The sequence below is a fragment of the Polyodon spathula genome, chromosome 1, assembly GCF_017654505.1.
Source record: "Polyodon spathula isolate WHYD16114869_AA chromosome 1, ASM1765450v1, whole genome shotgun sequence".
Taxonomy (NCBI): Eukaryota; Metazoa; Chordata; class Actinopteri; order Acipenseriformes; family Polyodontidae; genus Polyodon; species Polyodon spathula.
The window spans coordinates 82,268,088-82,293,990 of NC_054534.1; the positions used below are offsets into that span (position 1 = coordinate 82,268,088).

The window sequence follows — 25,903 nt, forward strand, 5'->3', positions numbered from 1 at the left end:
TCCTTTGTGTTCATCGGCAGCTACATTAAGACACATTTTGACAGGCTGTAAGGTGGGTCTTAGCCAAGGACGGTTTACTTGGCATCATGACCAGGTGTTGCGATGTTTGGCCTTAGCATTGGAAGGGACAAGCGCAGCATGACCAACAGGTTGCCACCAATTCCAGCAATATGACACGCAAAGAACATTCCTCCATCCAGATGAGCAACCACCATGAAAAAGGTATTAAAACGAAATGCTGCCTGGTAACCAAGGGGGCCAGGTTTTGAAGACAGCTCTATCTAAACAAACTGAAACACTGCTATATTTAATCTTCCTGCTAGTTAATTTGCAACTCTTTGGTTGGTCTTTATCAACACATCACATCTGGTTGTTATGAAGTGTAACTTCTGTTTTTACCCCAGTGTGACTCAGGTCATTTCAGCGAAAGTGGAGGGAATATAAGGCATATCTGTGATGCCGATATGCTGTTGCGATGTGTTTTTATGGTCAAACAAATTAGATTGTCCAACACCCTGAACTGTACTTACAAACTATCTCGGAGTTTACAACAGGTACACTAAGATGAATTCAAAAAGGTTGTTTCCTGCCTTTGGACATTCACTGTTTCAGGATGCATAAGGCAGTGGCAAGAACTGAGGAGTGTAATATGAGAGAGAGAGAGAGAGAACATAATTCATTGTGGCTAATGGGCATCCAAGCAAGAAGTCTGAAAAAGTATGTAATAAAAAGAATGAAATATAAAAAATTTAAATCTTACCCCCTTCTATTTGTCACAGGAGTAGACAGCTACTGAAACCAATCTGTATCTGCTAGCATGCAGTACCACAACAGTAGGGCTGAAACCATTTCTCATACAGTAGTACTGTATGTTACATTACATACAGTATTGTGTGTTGGGGCATCATACAATGTAGCCTATATGTATTGTGATATCAGGAGATGTTCTTAACTTGACCGTATTGCATTGTAACACTCTTATTTTAACTCAGGCTGACCTTTGAACTGTTGGATGGCTACAGAATCGGAATGTAAATAATAAATTGTCAAAAGATTAACTTTACTGTAATACATGATTGTAAAGAAAACCAGTGTATTTATCATCGGTTAAATATTTCTGGTAACAGTTTAGAACTGTAATTTTATTAACATGTTGCCAAGTAGCGCTTTCAGGTTTACAAAAAAGTGTAAATGCAGTAAACTAAATGGTACATTTTATACTTTGGAGCTTTTTTTGGAGCTTTGCTAAAAAAAGTGCTGAAATAAATTGTAGACATCTATTTCTTGTAAAATAAATTTAAAATAAGCAAATAAACAAAACATTCAGCAAGTGTCCGTCCTTTGAATGAAATATTTCCTTAGCAGAGTTTACAAATTCCGTTTTCTCCCCCTTTGTAAAGATATTTCACACAATGCTTTGTTTGGATGCTATTGCTATGTATTCAGAAGAGAGAATTTAGTGATCAGGAACAGCACTTTGTTACAACCAAAACACACAGGTCCCATGAACTCTTTTGCAACTGTCATCAAAACCCAGATGCCTCAATTTAGGAAGCTATGGCGACAGTCCATAGCAGAGTTTTACTATTGCATTCATTTTAAAACTGAACAGAACACACATGTTAACAACGAGAGGAATATGGCCAATACATGTCACAAAGAATCCTGCAGCATGAAGAGCATTTAACATTAATAACTATTTAAAAATGAAGATGATTTTTATACAAATTATTATTTTGATGTTTCCAGTTCTGAAAGGTTAAACAAGTCCAAGACCTCCAATATAAATATTTATATAATCAAATATTTAAAATGGATATCAAACAAAAGCACAGAAAATGTGAACAAAAATACAGATCAAAGAATCGCAAGTTTTCAGTATGAAATGTGACACACTGTCAAACATTACAAAGGTTAGTATCGGGTATGACCTCCGTGAACATTAACACAATCCTGGCAGCGCTGACTCATAGACCTGATCAGCCGCTAGACAGACTGCTGTGGGATGTTCCACCGCTCTTCTTGTGCAGGTGAAGGTTGGCTGGTCACGGCTGTCTCCTGCGGATGGCACTGACTATTTGATCCCACAGATGTTCTATTGGACTCAGGTCAGGAGAAATCTGGCTGTGGTAAGACCTCAATGTTGTTTTCTTGAAGTCGTGCAATTGTAATCCTAGCACTGTGTGGTCTTGCATTGTCCTGCTGGAAAATCGACACTTCCGGATTGGCTTGCAGGAACGGAAAAAAACTGTTGCCTCAAGAACTTTGTCAATGGATCACTGGGCAGTATGGTTGCCCTCAATCTGCACCAAAGGTGTTCCTTTGTTAAAGGAGATTCCTCCCCTCATCACCACACTTCCACTGCCCCACCGGTTGGCCCACCGGATTAGATTGCATCAGGTAGTGTGGCTTGTCAGAAGTATGGACGCTGTACCATATTACATTCTTTGTGCATCCTCCAATATCCCAAAATGCATTCGGATATGTTTTGGAACATGGACATTACAAATACAGTACCCGGAACAGGAGCCTGAAGGAGCTGAATGACAATCAATACGGCTGAACCGTATACAATTTCTGAGGATTGTTGTAAAATGGTGGAGGAGCGACATGATCAGATGCTGAAATCAACTCACATTTATATTTGGAGCGATGAAAATCGGTCAAAAAGAACTTCAGAGTTCAAACCGAAGCTCACACTATGACAAAATGTACCTCGTGTTTGTAAGAAAAAGCCATAACGTTCATGCCAAGAAGCACTATGACATCTTCCCAGGCACGGGCTCCATATTTGCCGGGTTGTAAACATAAAATACAGTGCATGGTGGGATAATGTCATATTGAAGTCCCACAGTCCAGTGCGCTGGTACGTTCTAATAGGGCTAATTTGCATTGAGGGAAAAAAAAGAATTCAAAACAGGCGTTTGTTATAAGAAGAGTTTGTTACAGTGAAGTTAGCCTGTACATATAATTAGGTTTTCAGGTCTGTCCCCCCACACACTTCCTTCAGGCCTTAGCCTTAATGCAGACACAGACCAAACATGTTGCCCTGCTTTAAACCTTAATTACTAGCTGTCGTTAATTTAATTAATAAAACAATTAACCAATTATACCATGGCTGTAGAAAACAGCCACAAAACCCACATTTACATGTTTTTGGCAGAAAACATGTAACCCCATACCTGCCAACCCCATACCTGCCAACCACCACCAACACAATACTTTATTTACAGGCAGGCCTCAGCTCTACCAGTCTGTATACTTGACACAAACACACTTAGTCTTAGATGAAAATTCTAAGAAATGTGTTCCAACACATGTTGCTGTTTGGCACTTTCCAGCCAACTACCCTTTATTCCATAACTGTATAGCAAAAGAAAAAAAAAAAAAACACCTTTAATACAGATTAAAATTGAAAGCAGACAGTAGTTGGTTCCTGCTTTTAAGCTAGAACCACTGGAGAACAGGTGAGATGACCACCTAAAACATTATTACTACTGTACAGGTTGTGCAGCAACTTTATATTTGGAAATATGGTACAAAGAAATAGCCCTAGATGGTACCTCGTGATGAGGCAATATTATACAAAGAAACTAATCACATGATAATGTGATGAGCTAAAATAAAGCTGCATCTTCACATCCTTTGCATTTTGATTGCTATCACTTCTTTTGATGGCTATATTTCTGTACTACAGCATTAATTTAAATTGACACTTTGTTTTCATATCTTGGCTCTGCAGTAGTCAGTCTATGTGACTGAAGGCACCTCCACACCAACTGCTTGAAACTGTAAAAATTGCTTCACATTTATTTCTGTATACATTATTCAGTAGACCTGTCATTCACGCAGAGAGTGAAATAAGCAAATTTAACATAATAAAATATATCTATTTAAAAACAGTATGTATAAAATATATCTTTGCTGCTTGGTTCAGTATCAATGAACACCAAAAAGAGAATTATTTGCTGTCTTATTTTCCTGTTAAATATAACATTTTCCTGCATAAATAGATCAATATGAAGAGCAATCTATAATAGATTTTTATCAGTGTTTCTCCACAGAATTGACCAGGTTTGGCTTTACTCACCACACCATAAATGATGAGGATGAAACTACCAACAGGTTTAAGAGAATAAAATATAATTCCCAGGCATTCAGAATAAAAAGACAGGCTTTGCATGCATTTGTAACCGTGTGCTTCATTCTGACATTTTAGCTTTGCAGGTGACGTCTCAAATTCGACTGAACATTCAATGGGACACAAGCCGGGGCAGTTACTGTATCACTGCAGAGACCATTTTCATATGCAAAAAAATACAGCACCTTAAATGATATATGTTCTCGTTTTGCTTATAATACCTCCAGTACATGTCACAAAAAGCCTTGTGCAGCTACAGAACACCCTTCGCTGACATCAATAACCGTTCTACTCACAAATGCTAATTTCACACACTTTAAAATGTGCAATTAACTGACATTATCAACAACTTTCTTTTCTCTCTGCCTGCAGTAAATACTGGGCCGTGATTATTTTTCCAGTCTAATTATTTTCACACATCGACAGCATTGTAAATCAGCAGCTCTCTAATTTGAGAAGTCAAAAACAGGCTGATAACTGTGTGCAATTATCTAATGATAAAACTGCATTTAAAAAAATAAAAAACAATCTTTTGCATGTTTGTTACTCTGATAGGATAGTGGCACCAACATTCTAATTCCATCCAAGGGTGACTGCTGAGATAAAATAGGGTTTGATCCCGTGTAAAAAGTAACCTTTAAAAGCACCTGAAAACTACCATTTAGAGCCAAGAGAAAACACCTGAAAACCAGGCAAAGTTGTATCCTGCAAGAATAATTACATTACTGCATACAGCATGTTGCCAGATTTACTCCAGATGACTTGACTTCCTAAAGTAAATTGAAAAAAAGCCTCCCTCCCCCAACAAGCTGTCTCAGTTTGCCTGAATAAACAATATTTAAAAGTGCATGTAACATGCCAGCTACTGTGTGGCACAAAGCCAGAGCACCAGGATATCACATTCCACTACAATAATATGTATTATTTTATAATAATGAGAGAGCACAGTAATCAGTGCAACATTCAGAGCAAAACTCACCACATAGATCATCACAGCCCAATTACATTCATATGCAGCATATAAGAACAGTAGATAAGAAATCCAATTTATTTTAGGCAAGTTAAGGTGTCTTGTAAAGCCACCTTACACACTGCCCGGGTGATCAGTAGCGACGCAATTTTTCAGTTGCATCGGGCAGTCTGTTAGCTTTGCCATACGATTTTACAAGATTGATTTCAGTCGACTCGCAAATTCTAAACAATCGGGCAGCGTGTACTGGGTTTAATTGAAGTAACTTTAAAGATAGACAGTGTCAGTGCTGTGTAACAGTTACAAACAAATATACATCGAGATACAACTAGCTCAATAAATATTTACTATCACTCAGACCATTCGTACAGTAATACAGTTTATCCGCTATGTATAACTACATGGCATAACTGATGTAACATTTAGCAAATAACTAGGAAATTGTAGTTTGGCCCATTTAACAATTAGAAGAACCAATTGTTTCTTGTCATTGGTGACAGGGCACCCTTCTCAAAGGTTCACAACACCGTTGCAGGATCAACTTCCTGATTATTTATTGAATTATTGATTGCATTTATATAGCGCTTTTCATACAAAAAGTATTGCAAAGCACTGTACAGTACATTGCAAAACACTGATTTACACAACACCTTTGTATAAAGGTCCCAGGCATGTCACACACACTGCTTCATATGAAATAGCATTATTATTATTCAAAAACAGAAATGTAAAAAAGTTACATTAAAACCCACCAAGAAAGCAGTTTTATAAAAGTATGTGTTCAGTCTCGACTTAACTATAACAGTCTCAGCTTCCCTGACAAAAGGGAGGGCATTCCATAATTTAGGGGCTCTGCATGAAAAAGCCCTTCCTCTCGTGTTTATTTTATTAACCCCAGGAACAACCAGCAGCCCAACATCCTGTGATCCAACAATGCAGTTCGGAATTATACAGGGCCAGTAGCTCCTGCAAATAACTAGGTCCTAATCCATTTAGGGCTTTATACGTTAACAGCTAAATCTTCTCTATACTGCACATGTAGCCAGTATAAGGAGGCTAAAACAACGATAATATGTTAACTTTTCCTAGTTTTCGTCAGAATTCTAGCATTGGTTTTCTGAACGAGCTGTAAGAGAGAAACCACACCCTTTGGGAAACCCGAGAGAACTGCACTACAGTAATCAATTCAAGATGAAACAAAAACATGCATTAGCCTCTCAGATTCAGAAATATTTGGTTAAAAATTTAGCTATATTTCTCAAATTGTAAAACGATATTTTTTGTAACTTCAAATGATAGATCAGGATCAAAGATAACATCCATTTTTTAAATTTTATTTATAGATTAAGATTTAATGTGAGATTTCTAGGGTGCAGCTCATGTATACCACATTTTAGTTGGTTCTAAGAGCCCACGAGCATAACCTCCGTTTTATCTGAATGTAGCATTAAATAATTCTGAGACATCCAACACATGATGTCTGCAAGACAAGCAGTAACTCCCCAGCAGACGTATTCCCTGGCTTTAGGGACAAATATAGCGGTTAAGGGTGTGCTTTTGGTACATTTTTATGAACGTTTAAATGCTACGCAGCTGTCCGCATTTAAACCCTATTACACACACTCTTTATACATTCTGATGTATATGGACAGCCCTGGTTAGTATTGTCCAAACAAAGAACCCCTAAATAAGTGAATACGTTTTAACATTGGAAAGACTCTACTACAAAGATTTTAAAAAAGAATAAACATGTGCACGCCAAAGAAAATATTGCATTTTATTGATCATTAATTTGTGGCCATTAGATAATTAATTGGTAGATTTAAAAAAAAAAAAAAAAAAAAAAAAAAAGATAGATTCACGCATGCACATTTTTAATAAAGTTAACGATCTTATAGCGGCAGTCCTGCATGTAATACTAAGAGAAAAAGGACAATGGGAATTTGGTCTTTGTAAAAGCATTTGTATTATTATTATTACCTTAGTAAATGTCTCGCTGTATTTGTACAGCACTACTGAGATGTAGGCCTACCTGTGCTGACCCTGTGGGCACAAAGTGAATAAAACTAGCCCCCCCCACCCCACCGTTATATTCACAAAAACAAAACAAAAAGAAAATCACATGACAGGATTTGAGCCAGGATAGGCCAGACAATCCCACTGTGTTTTCAAGATGATTCAGAAAGATAGCAGGCGTTTTCCTCACAACATTTTTGCCTTACTTTTCAGGAAATGCGTTGCTATGCAATTCTGATTTAGGAAAAAAAATTTAAATATATCTATAAATAAATAAATAGTCCGTCCCAATGCAGATTACTCAATTCATAGTCATTCAGGGGAGGGGGCATTTAAATGTCTGCGTCTGCTTACTAAGTATGAAAAGAACAACTCTGAATATCATGAGGAGTTGCCATTTAAAAAGATAAATAAATTCCAGGTGTTGTCACGTACATACAATTACTACTTGTTTGTCTGGTTACCTTTCCAACACGCATGCACGTACAATTATTTAAAATATAATTTCTACTAAGTTGAAGTTTTACTACTTGGAATTTATATTTGCATGTGTGAATTTTTTTTTTTATATATAATGTTCCCGTTCTTTTCCTTATTCCACTTTCAACAAGTTATTTTTTTTATTTTTGTCAATTCTTCTCTATTAGTGTGTTTGTCTTCACCATTTTGTCTCATGAAGGTTAAAATCAAAACAGTCATCACTGGCAATGTTAGTGCTGGAAAACATGGACAGAGAATTGATTAGCAGTTTGCTACGCATGTGGACTGGCAGAGCTATACTGGTGTTTTTTTCTGAAAAAAGACTAATATTGCAGATAGCAGACTGTTTGGTTCAAATTGCATGTACTGCTTACAATTGATAGAGACGTTGCGTCACAAGTTTCTTGCCCAACATTGAATGCAAGCTAACGAGATAACAATGCTGTGGACTAGAAGGAAACAGGCTCTAAAGACTTCAGAGAGATCAAAAGAGATAATGCCACTGGCATCAAAGGGGGTCGCAAGGAGATAACAAAAGACAGATGTATGGACCTTTTGTCTCCAGGAGTGTGAAGAATGCACTGAGTTCAGAGGTTGTCACACTAGACTACACACACAGACACACACACACACACACACACACACACATTAACACTCACGCGCAATAAATTAAATTACCTTGACCATTGGTTAAGTGTCAGAGAAAGGGGAGGTGGACCATCTATACAGAAGGGTATTTAATGTCATGCAAACATTGTAATGTTGAGTATTGTGTTTGTCCTGTACCTGGGACCAGACTCCCTGCATATTTCAATAAACCTGGCAACTGATTGAAGAAAAGGACTCTGTGCATTTTCTTGAATCTACTTAATCACCATCATTTTTTGCAAGTTACTTCAGTTAGAGCGATCGGTCTTGTGACAGAATTAACATTTCCAACAGTGGAAACTTACGTTCAAAAAGCATGTTTCCAAGGGTGTACAATAGTACAAGGAGGCCTATGTACATGCGCTCAGTGGCGAGTTAATTTGCAATTGTCTAACACATCTGAGCAGCATACATTTCTCACACTTGGCTGCGGTTTGTGTAGACACTACAATGTGAAAGTAAATCATGTAAAAAAAGTCACTCTCTCCAAAATATCCCCCTACACTTCATCTTCACACAGACGCCTCCCTAATGGGGTGGAGAGCACACTTGTCAGAGGCTCAGGTTCAGGGCACCTGGGCACCAATACAAAAACACCTTCACATAAATCAGAAGCTCCTGGCAGTCTTTTTAGCACCGAATTTACAAATACATACTGCAAATTTACAAATACATACAGCAAATTTACAAATACATACAGCAAATTTACAAATACATACAGCACGCTCCTCTCACAGGGATTCTTAAGTATTGTTTTTGAGATGCAAATTAAAAGGGTACCAAATAGTTTGTGCGACCACACCCCGAATAGTATTGAGAGCAATACAGGTTCACATTCTTTAGAGTTCACAATATGTTCACATTCCACGGTTTACAGTACTGTTGAAACAGAGCAGCCACTGTTATGAATTTTGAGTTTCAATTAAAGTGTTTTTGGGAGAGTCTTCTAAAAGTCAGATTAACTTGAAGCTCACCAGGCAGGAATATGCTACCTTGCTTTTTTGTTGGCTTTAGTTTAGAATTAAGATCCAAGCAAATAGAGCAAGGGGCTTTAAACATTTCAATATACAAGCTTCAAAGATGGCATAAATTAAGCCTCACTTTCTTAGCGTGAGAACATGCATTTCTGAACTCACTTTTCAATGCAAAAGCCGATATGACGTGCAACACTAGTCTTAGGCGGTATTATTTGACTCATGAATAAGATTTTTTTTTTTGTTTGCTTTTTTAATAACCCCTGCTCTTGATAGAAATGATAAAGATGCAGTGTCCCATGTGGGTTTAACCATTAACTATTTTTAAGACCTTTATCAATTCACAATATTGCACCTCGGCTCAAACCCAGACTCTTCTCTGTTTAAAAGACTATTCTGAAACTGAAAGAGGAACCTTTCCTCTGCTGCCTGTCATCCCTCTTGCTAACCAACTCACTCCTTTATGACTGCTACAGTATGTTAAACAGACAATAACAATCACCGTTCCACATCAGCAATGAATGACAGGTCACTTCCCTCTACAAGCTCTATGACAACCTGCAGGAGCTGTTGCTGCTGAATAGGAAGCTAGCTCATTACATACATAAGAAAGTTTACAAACGAGAGGAGGCCATTCGGCCCATCTTGCTCGTTTGGTTGTTAGTAGCTTATTGACCCCAGAATCTCATCAAGCAGCTTCTTGAAGGATCCCAGGGTGTCAGCTTCAACAACATTACTGGGGAGTTGATTCCAGCCCCTCACAATTCTCTGTGTAAAAAAGTGCCTCCTATTTGTCTAATCTCCATTTGCGACCCCTGGTCCTTGTTTCTTTTTTCAGGTCAAAAAAGTCCCTTGGGTCGACATTGTCAATACCTTTTAGAATTTTGAATGCATGAATTAGGTCGCTGCTTAGTCTTCTTTGTTCAAGACTGAACAGATTCAATTCTTTTAGCCTGTCTGCATATGACATGCCTTTTAAGCCTGGAATAATTCTGGTCGCTCTTCTTTGCACTCTTTCTAGAGCAGCAATATCTTTTTTATAGAGAGGTGACCAGAACTGAACACAGTATTCAAGATGAGGTCTTATTAGTGCATTGTACAGTTTTAACATTACTTCCCTTGATTTAAATTCAACACTTTTCATAATGTATCTGAGCATCTTGTTAGCCTTTTTTATAGCTTCCCCACATTGTCTAGATGAAGACATTTCTGAGTCAACAAAAACTCCTAGGTCTTTTTCATAGATTCCTTCTCCAATTTCAGTATCTCCCATATGATATTTATAATGTACATTTTTATTTCCTGCATGCAGTACCTTACACTTTTCTCTATTGAATGTCATTTGCCATGTGTCTGCCCAGTTTTGAATCTTGTCTAGATCATTTTGAATGACCTTTGCTGCTGCAACAGTGTTTGCCACTCCCCCTATTTTTGTGGCGTCTGCAAATTTAACAAGTTTGCTTACTATACCAGAGTCTAAATCATTAATGTAGATTAGGAATAGCAGAGGACCTAATACTGATCCCTGTGGTACACCACTGGTTACCACACTCCATTCTGAGGTTTTTCCTCTAATAAGTACTTTCTGTTTTCTACATGTTAACCACTCCCTAATCCATGTACATGTGTTTCCTTGAATCCCAACTGTGTTCAGTTTGAGAATTAATCTTTTGTGTGGGACTTTGTCAAAAGCTTTCTGGAAATCTAAATAAACCATGTCATATGCTTTGCAATTATCCATTATCGATGTTGCATCCTCAAAAAAATCAAGCAAGTTAGTTAGACACGATCTCCCTTTCCTAAAACCATGTTGACTGTCTCCCAGGACCCTGTTACCATATAGGTAATTTGCCATTTTGGATCTTATTATAGTTTTCATAAGTTTGCATATAATAGAAGTCAGGCTTACTGGTCTGTAGTTACCTGGTTCAGTTTTGTTTCCCTTTTTGTGGATCGGTATTACGTTTGCAATTTTCCAGTCTGTCGGTACCACCCCTGTGTCAAGAGACTGCTGCATGATCTTGGTTAGCGGTTTGTAAATTACTTCTTTCATTATTCTTTGAGTACTACTGGGAGGATCTCATCCGGCCCAGGGGATCTGTTTATTTTAAGAGCTCCTAGTCCCTTTAACACTTCTGCCTCAGTTATGCTAAAGTTATTTAAAACTGGATAGGAACTGGATGACATGTGGGGCATGTTGTCAGTATCTTCCTTTGTAAAAACTTGTGAAAAGTAATCATTTAATATATTTGCTATTTTTTTTTCTTCATCTACGATTTTGCCATTTGTATCTCTTAAACATTTAATCTCCTCTTTGAATGTTCTCTTGCTGTTGTAATATTGGAAAAACATTTTGGAATTGGTTTTAGCTCCCTTAGCAATGTTCATTTCTATTTCTCTCTTGGCCTTTCTAACTTCCTTTTTGACTTGCATTTGCAGTTCTGTGTACTCTTTCTGTGCACTTTGTTTTTGGTCCTTTTTTAATGCTCTGTAAAGTGCCTTTTTTTGCTGAATATTTTTTTTAATTGATCTATTAAACCATTTTGGCAATTTAGTTTTACATTTAGATTTGTCTACTTTAGGGATGTAATTGTTTTGCGCCTCTAGTACTACATTTTTGAAGAACAGCCATCCTTTTTCTGTGGATATTTTCTCTATTTTACTCCAATCTACTTCTGTTAGTCTCTGTTTCATACCTTCATAGTTTGCTTTTCTAAAATTGTAAACCTTAGCTTTAGTCATTACTTTTGGGGTTTTAAAAAGCACTTCAAATAAGACCATGTTGTGGTCTGAGTTTGCTAGTGGTTCTCTGACCTCTGTTTTAGTTATTCTGTCTTCGTTATTTGAAAAGACTAAATCAAGGCATGACTCCCCTCTAGTCGGTGCCTTGACAAATTGGGCTAGGAAGCAGTCATTTGTCATTTCAATTTCATCCTTCGTGCTACCAACCGGGTTTTCCCATTTTATATGGGGGAAGTTGAAATCCCCTATTAGTATGGCTTCTCCTTTGCTACACACATTTCTAATGTCATTGTATAACAGATTATTTTGCTCACCGTCTGAATCTGGCGGTCTATAGCATGCTCCTGCAGCCTTCTACTGCCGGAATGAGCATGTCTATTTGGATCTCAATGGCACAGGATAAAGCAAGTTTCACAGGGGTGAAGAAGCGAGTGCCTAGAACTAAAACTACCTTTGGGAATGTTAAGCTACTCAAAACGTCTGTACCGGCAGCACAAGCAACAAAACTACAGACTGTGCAGCAAGACAGTCCACAATTTCAGACACTTTAAAAGATGTGATAATCATTAGTACAATCATGAAGTGGATTTTTACTTGGGCATAGTAGGTCAACCAAATAGGACAGATATAAATAGACTTGTTTACATAATTCCTCACAAGTGCTTCTTAAACAGGAGAAACCTTTCAGTAAACCCCAGTGCAGTTCAAAATCACAATAAGAAAACAATTACAATATATCTGCGGATACATGTCAATTATCAAGCTGTATTCAGTTCCGTATAAATGTCAAACCACTGACATTCCAGAAATAAGGCATATTTTTTAAAAACATAGAGAATTACCGTCACCATGACACCCCATGTTTATTATTAGGGTGCTTTTCAAATTGACTTTGAAGTTGCCTAATTTGTGGAACTGCCCAGCAGTAAACAGACAAGGAAGGGATTAGATCTTACTGTAAAGCTGAACACATGACTGTGAGACATTGCTGTTTAAAACTGTGTTACTTAAATTAATTCATTATACAGCAAAGTTTCAGCTCTTGGAATTTGCTTTTTGAATGCACTGCACTTCAATTCTGTTTTAACAAGCAGTAGAACTTGGATACTGTTTACAGAGCACCATCATAAAGTCTGCAATCAGTTAACCTGGCCAGGCAAATAAGGCATATAAACTAATCTCTTTTCTCATCAGTTAATTTGATCAGCAACAGGATGTCAGCAAGCACAAATCTAAAAAGCAATGAGTTGGTGTTACTGGTCCATGCTTCTGTTAACTACAAACACTCTCTGTGCCAACAAGTGTGGAAAATCACAACAGGAATAAGAAGTCTGCATTCTTATTACAGTGCGCAACAGATTAATCACGTGATGAATCATATTCCTATGAAGGCATCGGGCACTGGCTGGCAAACTTATTTTATATTAAAAAAAAAAAATGGTGCTTGCCTAGGTTTTAACCTGACTCCCCCCTCTTCAAGTGCACACCTGTTGAGATCTCTCTGGACAGATACACTTTCTCCAGCTGATCCAATCTGTGGGCAGGCGATTTCCCGATATATTTAGGAAAGCCACTATAGTACAGCAGAGTCCAGAAATGCAAAATGAAATTCAGCAGACCAACAGCGAGATGAGGGATGCTCTGTAAATGTCACATCTTCAGGGGCATAAATTAGAATAAATAAGGATAAATGGGAAGTCTAACGGTAGTTTATGCCAATTAAGAGTACGAAAAGCGCATTTTAAAACCTTACAAATTCAGCTAAGTTGCATACCGCACAGTACTTTATATTCAAGTGTGCACAAACTCCATTAATCAGGGCGTGTGTTTCATCACGGGTCCAAGCAACAGGTTTACAGTGCCGTACCAGTACTTCAGTTTTAATAGGTTCAATTGATATAACGTTAATTTAATAATTTTCGGTGGTCAAACATAACTTAGATGAAAAAGAAACATTTGTGAAAAATCCTAATACGAGTACATAAAGTTGTCCGTACGATTTTTACAACACCAGAAAATTCCATCTCCAAAACAGAAACATTATGCCAAAATGAACTCGGAAGAAATGAATTACAACACGAGGTTAAGAAGTACCCTAGAAGACACCGGTTTGGAAATAATTGACTGTGTGTGAATATGTTGCTCCTTGTCAAATGAAACCGTGAGTAGTTTTCCTTTTCCCCTTCGTTTAAAATACTTTTTTTCATAGATATTTTTATTTAAAAAAACTTACCCGAGAAAGTATCTTAATCCGGCTTGTACTCGTTTTGACAGCGGCGCAGGCAACCCGAAGAGCTGCAACGTGCAGCTTGGCTATGCTTCCAAACAAAAGCATGTCTTTGAATTACTGCGCTTTCCTTGAGAATGTTCTCATTATGTGATAAGTGTAGAAAGAATAGCTCAAAAGCCAGCCACGTCCCTCCGGTTGTGCAGTGTTGGTAGTGACAACAACTCACTACTATTATTACAACAACAACTACAGTAGCGCCCAGAAATGCAAATTAAATTCAGCTTCACTGTCAACCTCAGCCTTCATCTCAGCTTTAGTATAAGCCCATTGGTTGCTATTTAAAGGGGAGGATTGTTCTCTCAATTAGCTAATAGAATTCTACCGACATAAAATCTTTAAAACAAAGTTTCGATGTTTTTGCCTAAAGTCGGATGCCAACACCAGCATTTGATTTGTCTGCCTTGAAAAATGCTGTTACAGTGTCGTTTGTAGAGACATTGTTGTTTTTAACATGGCAATTTAGAAGATGTTTGCTAAACATTTGTCTTATAAAACACAACCTCACATAGATACGTTTAATCTAGCGGAACCCTGTTTTGCAGGATAGGACAGAGTTTGCAGTTTTAAAGTTGAACCGATACGATATTATTTCCGGAAAGACCAGAATCCATTTATTTGTGGTGTAGTTTTACAGTGGCATCGCTTCTGGTTCAGACATTAAAGCTAGAGAAACTGAGAATTTATCATATATTTATGATATTGTTGTATACAGACAACATGGGAAACCACGGCTTTCATTTCTCTAGGTAAAATAAAGATTAGATCAAATTACTATTTTTGTTAACTGCCAGCACTGATATTATAATATTTTACAACTGAATGAAGGAACATTTAAATATTTAATAGTATTAACATTCTGTTGATGTGCTCAAGTTCAGGCAGACACGAGTTAATGGCTTTGAGCTAAGGCTTAATTTATTTTAAAGCGTGGCACAAAAGGCAATTCTCTGTCTAAATGCCTTCTACCAAAGCTAGATGTTTAAAACGGTTAGGACCACTGTTAAGTATATTATGAATTATGATCACCGGACCAGACACGCTTCAGGAAATACTAGCTGAAAAATGAAAATGAAATGTTCTTCATAAGTTTAATTGTAAGAACATCTTTTGATAGACAGTTTCTTTACAATATCTAATACTAAAACAGTAAAATACACTCAAGTAATATATGTACAGTGTATTAAAATTTAGATGTTAACATGTTGTTTTGAATAGCATTTCATAAATTATTCCCTACTTTTTATCATTTTTTAAAACTTTTGTTAATTTGTATATTCATAATAATCTAGTGATCATTTGTACTATAACATGCATAGCACCACCAAAACAGTATATATATCTATAATATATATAATATAATAGATATCCATATATATATATAATATATATTATATATATATAATATATATTCAATATAATTTCGCGGGTAATTCACGTAGATTTTTAAAATAGATTTTATGGTGTGGTGCACATCGCGGGTAATTCACGTAGATTTTTATGTAGATTTTATGGTGTGGTGCATGATACAATTTTCCTGCTAACACTTTGTTATAATGTCAGTATTTATCACTTTATAAGCCCAGAGCACAATATTTTGGGTACCTGGAAGTTTTTTTTTTTTTTTTTTTTTTTTTTTTCAGAATGTCAAATGCCTTTCCAGGATACTAAAATTGAAGAGAAATAATAAACATCACGAAGAAACTCTTCAGATCATAGTATATGAACCAAGCCACATGCACAAAAAAAAAAAAAAAACAATTTGCAGAGCTTTAATTAATACTGATCAATACTCCCCCCCCCCCCCAACTAAACCAAGTTTAATCAAACACTAATTGAGAATACATTCCACTATTTAACCTTGATAGCCTGCTCCTTGACCTTTTATTTATAATGAATACAAATGTGTGTTATCATATAAACCATGCTTACCTTATATTGGTTTTGGACTTTAAAATAGTTTTGTCTGCTATATAAAACCATAGGAAAAACTGATCTGAACCAGTTAAGTGTACTATATAGTCTGTACAAAATGTAGAGACAGTTTAAACTTGAGGCAGTCAGAATCAAACTCATTTTGACTGTAGCTGCTAGGAATTTCTTCTCATCCACTGTTACATGAAGATAGGAGCTATGTAGTTAATTGAAATACTTTTAGTATAATAACCATACATTACTAAATGTATAGTGACATGCAAACATTATTTGTGTACAGTGGTGTCCATGAATTATGACATTACCTTAACATTTTCAGACAGTCTTATTAGGAGTTTGAACGTGAAAACGTTGGTTATCACCTCTGCTAGTCACCTTCATGGATAAATGATATGTTATCTTTGGTAGCAGTCTGTTCTTGATAATAGGTCATGGAAGAATGTGTATCTATATGAAAATATATCTACAGATTAACAAATCCTAAAAATAACATTACAAGATTTTACATTTATATTATCCTGCCTGAAAAATAATCAAATATTCTAAAAAGTGTTTCACCTCATCTGCAATCAACACAGTTTGAATAGGGGACTGATGAAAAATATCAGAATGTTCTGCAAAATTACCACTCATGTATCAAACTCAATACATTAACTTCAGCTATATAAAAGATTTCTAAGTGGTGCATTTCAAATCATGAACTTACAAAATGATACCATATACACTGAGTGTACAAAACATTAGGAACACCTGCTCTTTCCATGAAATAGACTGCGAGGTGAATCCAGGTGAAAGCTTTGATCCCTTATTGATGTAACCTGTTAAATCCACTTCAATCAGTGCAGATGAAGGGGAGACAGGTTAAAGAATTAGTTTTTAAGCCTTGACACAATTGAGACATGGATCGTATATGTGTGCCGTTCAGAGGGTAAATGGGCAAGACAAAAAATTTAAGTGCCTTTGAACGGGGTATGGTAGTAGGTCCCAGGTGCGCTGGTTTGAGTGTGTCAAGAACTGCAACGCTGCTGAGTTTTTCACGCTCAACAGTTTCCTGTGTGTATCAAGGATGGTCCACCACCGAAAGGACATCCAGCCAATGGCAGGCTGGTGCTCGAAACCAGTTAATTGATGAAAGAGGCCAAAGGAAGCTGACACGAATTGCACAGAACAACAGATGGGCTACAGTTAGTCAACTGCCAGTCCAGTACAACATTGTTGCCAAAAGACCCATAAAAGAATGCACAACTCGTTGTACCTTGACACGAATGGGCTATGAATGAAGTTCCTGCTGTTTCACTCTGATGGGAGGACTAGGGTATGGAGAAAACCACAGGAGTACATGCATCCGTCATGCCGGATGTCAACATTGCAGGCTGGTGGTGTTATGGTGTGGGGTGTGTTTTCATGGCACACATTGGACCCCTTGATAAAAGTGGAGCAAAGTTTGAATGCCACAGGATATCTGAACATCATTGCAAATCAGTTGCATCCCTTCGTGGCAGCATTGTATCTATCTGCTAATGGACTTTTTCAGCAGGATAATGCCCCATGCCACAAGGCTAGGATTGTCCTGGAATGGTTCCACGAACATGACAGTGAATACAGCTTACTGCAGTGGTCTGCCTAGTCACCAGATCTCAATCCAATTGAGCATCTGTGGAATGAGATGGAACGAGCTATTCGGAGTAGAGATTCACTACCAGCCAACTTGACACAACTGTGGGAAGCATTGGAGTCAACATGGGCCAGCATCCCTGCGGAATGCTTTCGACACCTTGTAGCGTCTATGCCCAGACGAACTGAGGTTGTTCTGAGGGTAAAAGGGGGTGCAACTCAATATTAGGAAGGTGTTTCTAATGTTTTGTACACTCAGTGTAATACTAAAATCCTATAAATATTTAAACACAAAAAACCCTCTAGAAAGCTATTCATTGATATTCAGGTTGTTTTTATAAATAATTATTTAAAATGATACAACTATTATATTATATCTAGAAAATCATAAAATCTTATAAAATTATACAACTATTATATTAAAAAATGTCATTGTGACACATACCAAATGACAGTCATGTCCATATAACCCCAGAAAATAATGTCCTAACCAGGTTTCACCAATTTGAGTCTCTCAAGATTTTCAGTATGTACAAATTGAAGTGTGACATGCCTATGTACAGAATTAGTGTTTTTCTTTTCAACTATATTATACATTATCTATACGTAGAAAATGTATAAGTGAGACATATAAACTGATGCCTCCATATACCCCTTTAAAACTCTGAATAATGTGTACTATAGAATGTCTTTAGTGATTGCAAAGGCAGTTCTCTCGATATATTGTACAGTATGTGAAAATATAAGCACATTTTTTTTATTAACATAGACAATTAATTGGGAGGTAGTTTGAATGGTTAATCTTTTTAAAATGTGCCTTTTCAGTTGCCAAGTAAGATGTATGGAACTAAATTGGTAGAGTTGTGTTCTATTAAAATACATAAACAAGGGAGTTTAATCCAACAGATTTGATATTTCTCTCTGTGGATTATCTAATGTTTATTTGGATTCTTTATACACGTACCTATCTTCATACCCGTCTTACAGGGTCAGGTTTTTAAAGCCGCTTGTAGTACAAAAGAAGCAGGCACTACCTTGATGACATACAATTTTCTTTTGGCAGTAAAATCAGTACAATATAAAGTGACTTATGGTAGAAGGTAAGATTAAACATGGTCCTCATATCACTCTTGGGGTTTCACTCAAGGATACAAGAAATTAAACTACTTCAAAAGGTAGTATCAGCATATTGTATAACAATTTTTGGAGTAGTTATGTTTCAGCTTTATATACTTTTCTAGATTGACAGTGATTTATTATTGTGATACAGTACATGCTGAATAGTTTCCTGGCATGTTGTCTTCACATCTGAGGTGAAATATGGAAGGTCTATATGCACCAACAAAAGTAAACGGTTATACCAAATACAAATTTAGCAACACAAATTTTTCTGTGAGAAGTCTGTCAATGTCTTGTGATAACAAACTTCCCCCTTTCAAACATTTGTCAAAACGTATTACTAAGTTTTGTTTTTACTTTCATTTTTGAGTGCTTAAAGTTAGCAGCTAGCCAACTACCATTCAATTCAGTGGAAAATAACAAAACCGATGGACATTCTGAGAGGACTCAGCGCAAAGCAGACTGGCTCACAGCTTATACAGCTGCAATGCCAAGGTCAATGAAGAGACGGCACAGTTTTCAACAAGACTGCTAAATACAGCAGTCTTTCATAAAACAGAATTGGAAACACAGCACAAAACTGACAAAATGCAGCAGTGGTGGTATCCAATGACACAACCCTTGGCTTAGGGACACATTACTTAGGTGGTGAAACCATGTGTGTCTATATTAAACAAACATATACAAGCCTTAGACCTAGAAATATAATTTTATTAACAAAATATCTGAAAAGGTTATAAATTCTAAAAAACAACAATTAAAAGACAACATCAAGCAAAATATTATTTTGTTTTAATTAATAAGCAGATCATAAATATATTTCACATAAACAATGTGAAAGAGAATTACAAAGATAAACAATTTGTGTTTATGAAGGAGTTAGTTATTGCCAGATAAAACTGGTGGATGGCACAAGCACCAAAGTCTTAAATATACAGACTTCCACAGCTCTTCATGGGGCAGGAGATGCTGCCCTCAAATGCAATTCAGTACTGGTGCACACATCTTGAATATTTTCCTATTTGCAGTTACATGTTACACACAGCTTTACAAAGTTTAGTTAGCTAGGCACATCAAAACAAGTGTCTTTGAATTGCTGCAGACAATCCTGAAAAGGGGGTTGTCTCAATGAAGGAGAAACAATTGATTTAAAAACTGTATTAAAACACAAAACCATGCACATCTGCTTTTTTGCCAGCTCAAATAGAGTTCTTTGTATTAAATGTAGGAAAACTTCACAGCTGGTTACATTTCACCAAGAAAGGTTCCCTCCGTGAACAGTTACATAATTCTGACAGCTGAAAGCAAATAAGAAATGGTACATTGTTCTTTGCACTACAGGAAGCAGGTAAGAAGACCATTCATTAAATATGCTGTAATTCTGTCTAGAGACGAGTCTCGTTTTACAATTATTCTTAGCATTTTTCTCATAAAATACTATGGCATTAGTTCATAAATCATCCACTTCCTTTTTACAGCTTTATCGGTTCAGTAGGATTACTGTTATCTTCACATACTTTCCACCTAGCCATACAGTGAAAGGTGGAGGCTTCCTTCCTCTAAAGGTTTTCCATATTGTTGCCATTTTAGAATTTTTCTGCCTTCATGGTTCAGTGTTAATTCTCCATCTATTTGGAGATCTGTTGCTGAATGTGGAGGAGAAACTCGTAATAAGACAAAGCTGCTTCTGTTCGGTCTTCAATTAAAAGCTGGAAGAAGTTAGTCTTGGCAGAGGTATCATCCCTGCAAAAGATTGGAAAAAAATTGACAGAAATTCAATATTACATAACCGTTTCTGCTTTAAACCAAACAAAATGATAAAGTATAATTGTTTTGCAATGTAAATGCAGATATTGTACTGTAAGAAACTAGTAGAAATAAAAAAAAACTATTTACTAGTATACCTTTGTTTGATGAAATGTACTGTACACATCACTGTGTTCATAAATCCAATGAAAAATGTTAACTAATCTATTGTGGCAGGGCAGGACCCTGTTTATAAATATTGTGCTGTGGTGATTTGGTGGTGGTTGGCAGGGATGGGGTTAATTTCCTATCTCTGCCAAAATACATGTGAGAATGTGGCTGGAGCTAATTGAAAAATTGATAATTTGGCTCCAGCCACATGCTATAAAAAGGGAGAAATTACTTTGTTTGGTGGAGGTGTTTTGGGGTGAATGTTACTGTGTCTGTTTGTTATGAAGTTCAGTGAAGGCGCTGCCCAGCCTGAACAGTTTTGTTTAAACTTTTGTTCTGGCCTTGTGCCAGTTATTTTGTAAGTGTATTGTGTGTGAGATTTTGTGTTTTGTTTGGCATTTTTGTTGATTAAACAGCGCAGCAGCGCTTTTCATTGCAGTTTACTGTCTCAGAGTCTCTGTCCTCCCGCCTATCTATGCATTTATATATCCTACCACACGTGGATTAGAAGTAGGATAGCGCCCCCTAGAGACTCGGAGTGGGACTGTTTAAAAGAAAAAAAGAAAAAAAAAATTTAAATATGGAGCTGGCCCAGGAGGTTCAGGATGACAGCTTTGAGTTTTTTTTCGAAGAGCCTTGCGGTGGAGTTGTGCCCTGGCTGTGGGGCATATGGACACACAGTGGCTATCTGCCCCACGCAGTATGAGAGGGAGGAGCCAACGTCCCGAGAGCCAGAGAGGGAGGAGCCGCCGTCCCGAGAGCCAGAGAGGGAGGAGCCGCCGTCCCGAGAGCCAGAGAGGGAGGAGCCGCCGCTCCCAGAGTCCAGAGGGGAGGAGCCATGGACCAAGGAGCCAGAAGGGGAGAAGGCTGATGCTCTACAGCAGCCTCTACATGTGCTGCTGAGAGGAGCCCAGTGGAGGCGCACCTGATCGTTACGGCAGGTACCAGCCCTGCCTCAGAGGCCACTAGAGTGGCCACAGCCCCCACCGCCGGTGGTGTGGGGGCTGCAGCCGTTGCCGCCGGAGGAGCTGGAACTGCCTTCACCAGCCGACAATGAGAAGGAAGTCTGGTCTCTGCCACCATGGCCAGAGGTTCCTGCACTGTTGGCCACGCCTGCACCGCCCAAGGATGCCACGCCCGCTCCGCTCAGGGATGCCACATTTGGATCGCCTGGGGCTGCCTGCTGCTCCACATCGCCTGGGGCTGCCTGCTGCTCCACATCGCCTGGGGCTGCTGGTGTCTCCTTTTTGTCTCCTAGGGTTGCTGAAGGTCCTGCTTTGCCTGGGGTTGCCTTCTGCTCCGCAGCGCCTGGGGAGTCGGCGGTTACAGGGTGCGAAGGAGAAGCGGAGCTCCCGCTGCCGTCTTCATGGCCAGGGGCTCCCCTCCTAAGTTCGCCTCCCGAGGGTCTGCTGCCGCCTGTGGTCACTGCAGGCTTCGCTTTGCTTGGAGTTGCTGCCAGCCCTTCATGGCAGCAGGGAATACCGTGTCCCCTTATGACTGCACACGTGGGAGCTACGGATACGAAGAAGGAGGGGGGGGGTGGGGTGGTGGGGGGGGGGGGTGAGTGAGGACCACCTGACGTGGTGTCGGTGCTGGTGGTGTGGGACCTGGAAACCAGTCCGCAGTCCATCATAAGAGGGAACGGGGGGTCCCCCTGGGACTCCAGATGTCTGCTGCGCGGTTCGCCAGGCGCACACCGTACTGCCCTGCCACGGCGGTGACTCCCGTTGGCCAACGGTCGACGCCAGTTGCCCGGTCCAGTTCGGCAGACCCTGGTCCCAACCAAGTTGTTCGCGGTCCCTTCCAGAGGACCCGGGGGGGGGGGGGGGTGGCCATGTGTGCTACGCACAAGGAGGGGGAAAATGTGGCAGGGCAGGACCCTGTTTATAAATATTGTGCTGTGGTGATTTGGTGGTGGGTCGCAGGGATGGGGTTAATTTCCTATCCCTGCCAAAATACATGTGAGAATGTGGCTGGAGCTAATTGAATAATTGATAATTAGGCTCCAGCCACATGCTATAAAAAGGGGGAAATTTTTTGTTTGGTGGTGACTGTTACTGTGTTTGTTACGAAGTTCAGTGAAGGCGCTGCCCAGCCTGAACAGTTTTGTTTAAACTTTTGTTTTGGCCTTGTGCCAGTTATTTTGTAAGTGTATTGTGTGTGAGATTTTGTGTTTTGTTTGGCATTTTTGTTGATTAAACAGCGCAGCAGCGCTTTTCACTGCAGTTTACTGTCTCCGAGTCTCTGTCCTCCCGCCTATCTATGCATTTATATTGGCCATTGTAAAAACAAGTTACTTTTATTTTTTTTCAGCAAGTTAAGCAAATATATTTACCTTCCTCACCAATTCAAATTAGATTAACCTTTAAAAAATATGCTTTTCAAAAATAGGATAGAACCACTTTAATTGCAGTTCAGCTGTATTCTGAAAAACACTTACTTCACAATACAAAGAACTGGATTAAACGATCTGTTCTCTTGGAGCCAGGTAATAAAAGATCGTGTTCTTTCAGAAGATGGGGTTTCAAGTTCTGGAATCTGTGTCTGTGTATAAAAATGAGAAGAAACAGTAGCTTTACACAAGTACATTATGTATTGCTAAATGTTATGTCTAACAAATCAAAGGAGCCATTACATTTAAAAAAGTGTCACAATGCTAAGTTTATTTCACTACCAAGAATGAGTTATAATTAAATCATCAACCATGCAAATAGAGCTGACAATAATGGAAACCTGCAATACATAATATGAAAATTAGCTCAACAAGTATTTAAAATAGTTTACAACACGTGTGATTTTGGTAGCTGTTTATATATAACATTAGTAATTAATGTGGTGCACTGCAGCTCAGCTATGGTCAAAACTGCCGATATATAAAAGACAGGTGTGTCTGAATACAAACTGGGTTGAGACCGAGCACTGAAACTCTATTAATACACTTTAGATACTTGACTTCTCATTTACAGAGATCGATCCCTTAGGGATTTAGGCATAACCAACTCAACACAGGGCAATGCATCTTGAATTTCCAATGAGATCTACTGTATGATGTTCACACGCTAAACCAAAACAGATCAATGAAGCTTCATATGATAAACCTCATTACACTTACCATATTCTGTGGTATAGAAGCATGGTTGGGATAGCCAAGCACATCACTTATAAAAGTCACATCACAGCTTTTGCCAACCCACAGATAAAGAACCTGCAGAGAAAGATTGTATTTTTTATTTCATTACTTCAGCACGTGTTAAATGAGTTCACAGAACATAAAAAAAAAACATCTGTTCATCCTGCCATTTAAAAAAAACAAGAAAGTCATCTTTGGACCAAACAAGGATTAATATCTCCTTGGCTTCAAGTAAAATTAAATGAAATGTACAGAATACAAGGATCTTTTCAGCTAGAATAACACAATGTGAAAAGCACATTTAATAATTTAACTGCATTTCAAACAAATTAGAAAGTTTAGTTAGCATGTGTTTCTTTCAAAACTGGACATTTGAGGGTTATGTAATGAATGGTAGTAACAACCTGTAAGAGGGATTATGTTGTTAGCAATAACAAACACATTAAAACACATACTGTGAACACTGGTGTATCCATTAACATGCTATTTCCAAGATTTTAACATTTGTAAACCTGGTATTAACTAACAGTGTTAAACTAACAGCCTGACGCTTTCACAATAACACACAACTATTTAAGTTACCCTACTCAAGGCATTTCCCTCATTGTTCTTCCCCATTTTCAAGCCTGGCATACTGTATGCATTGCAATCCAGATTTCACATTTTTTATCAGTCAGACAACTAATGTACCAAATCATATTAACAAATAGTTGATTTTGTTGGGAGAAAACATGTGATGTCATGGTTTGATCGGTCTGGGAATGTACATCACTCCTGCTGACCTAATTGTGAGGTATAAGGCACTATGGAAACTTTTCAAAAAACAATACAGTAATAACATCACCAAAAAACAATCCATGTACATTTGCCATGGGATGTGAACTACAAACTACTTAACAATACTGACACTGTTTGGATGTTGTTTAATATATAACACCCTGCCAACTAAGCTGGCAACCTGATACTTACAGATCCACAATCCATGAGGAATGCACCTTCTCTGGTAAGTCTCTCAGCAGAAAGCTGGAGAATAGGTGGCTGGGGTACTATGGAATCATTGACATGGAGTGCTCCCTGTTTAAAAAAAAAGAAAAAAATGAAATTGTGAAAACAAAGTTTAAAAGCCTTATAAAGCCTAGCTTTAAATACTGTTCTGTCAGCCACCTTCAAAAGAAAAATACTACGATGAAAATATTAATGTAAACAAACTATGGTGTAACAAAGATGTACATTTTATTCTACTTGTGAAATGCAAATAAATATCGAAAACAGTTTTGACAGTTGAACACGTATTTATATAAAACACCAATACAAGAGTGGTAAAGCTTCAGGCAAATACATATACCACTGTATTAAAATTTATATATATATATATATATATATATATATATATATATATATATATATATATATATATATACACACACACACACACAGTGCCTTGCAAAAGTATTCAGACCCCTCACCAATTCTCTCATATTACCAAATTACAAATGGTACATTGAAATTTCATTCTGTTTGATATTTTATTTTTAAAAACTGAAACTCAGAATCAATTATTGTAAGGTGACATTGGTTTTATGTTGGGAAATATTTTTAAGAAAAATAAAAAACTGAAATATCTTGCTTGCATAAGTATTCAACCCCTGTGCTGTGGAAGCTCCCAGTTTGCACCGATGAAAGAAATTGCCCTAACAAGGACACAATTACCTTACCATTGGCCTCCACCTGTGAACCATTAAAGTTGCTGTCACATTTTCTGGATAAAAACCCCACTGTTGAAGGATCATTGGTAAGGCTGTGAATCTGAAGGAAAATGAAGACCAGCATTCTACAGACGTTAGAGATAAAGTAATACAAATGCATAGATTAGGGAAAGAGTACTAAATAATATCCAAGTGTTTGGATATCCCAGTGAGCACAGTTGGAA

The 25,903-nt window shown here is 37.8% G+C and overlaps 2 protein-coding genes across 5 annotated transcripts in view; both read right to left on the bottom strand.

The window, feature by feature from the left end:
* The window catches only part of LOC121323187 (calcium uniporter protein, mitochondrial-like), a 58,982-nt gene extending 44,460 nt beyond the window's left edge, over positions 1-14,522 (bottom strand). Inside the window, exon 1 of the mRNA XM_041264083.1 lies at positions 14,205-14,522. Coding sequence (XP_041120017.1) covers positions 14,205-14,306 — 102 coding nt within the window. The 5' untranslated portion in view covers positions 14,307-14,522. The remainder of the gene's footprint in view (positions 1-14,204) is intronic.
* Positions 14,523-19,703: 5,181 nt separating this feature from the next.
* LOC121323194 (protein transport protein Sec24B-like) overlaps positions 19,704-25,903 on the bottom strand; it is a 35,121-nt gene continuing 28,921 nt past the window's right edge. For all 4 annotated transcript variants that reach the window (XM_041264117.1, XM_041264109.1, XM_041264100.1 and 1 more), the window contains 4 exons: positions 24,943-25,047; positions 23,956-24,048; positions 23,284-23,387; positions 19,704-20,669 (listed from right to left, as the gene is read on the bottom strand). In XM_041264117.1, the coding sequence (XP_041120051.1) occupies positions 20,555-20,669; positions 23,284-23,387; positions 23,956-24,048; positions 24,943-25,047 (417 nt within the window). In that variant the 3' untranslated portion in view covers positions 19,704-20,554. The remainder of the gene's footprint in view (positions 20,670-23,283; positions 23,388-23,955; positions 24,049-24,942; positions 25,048-25,903) is intronic.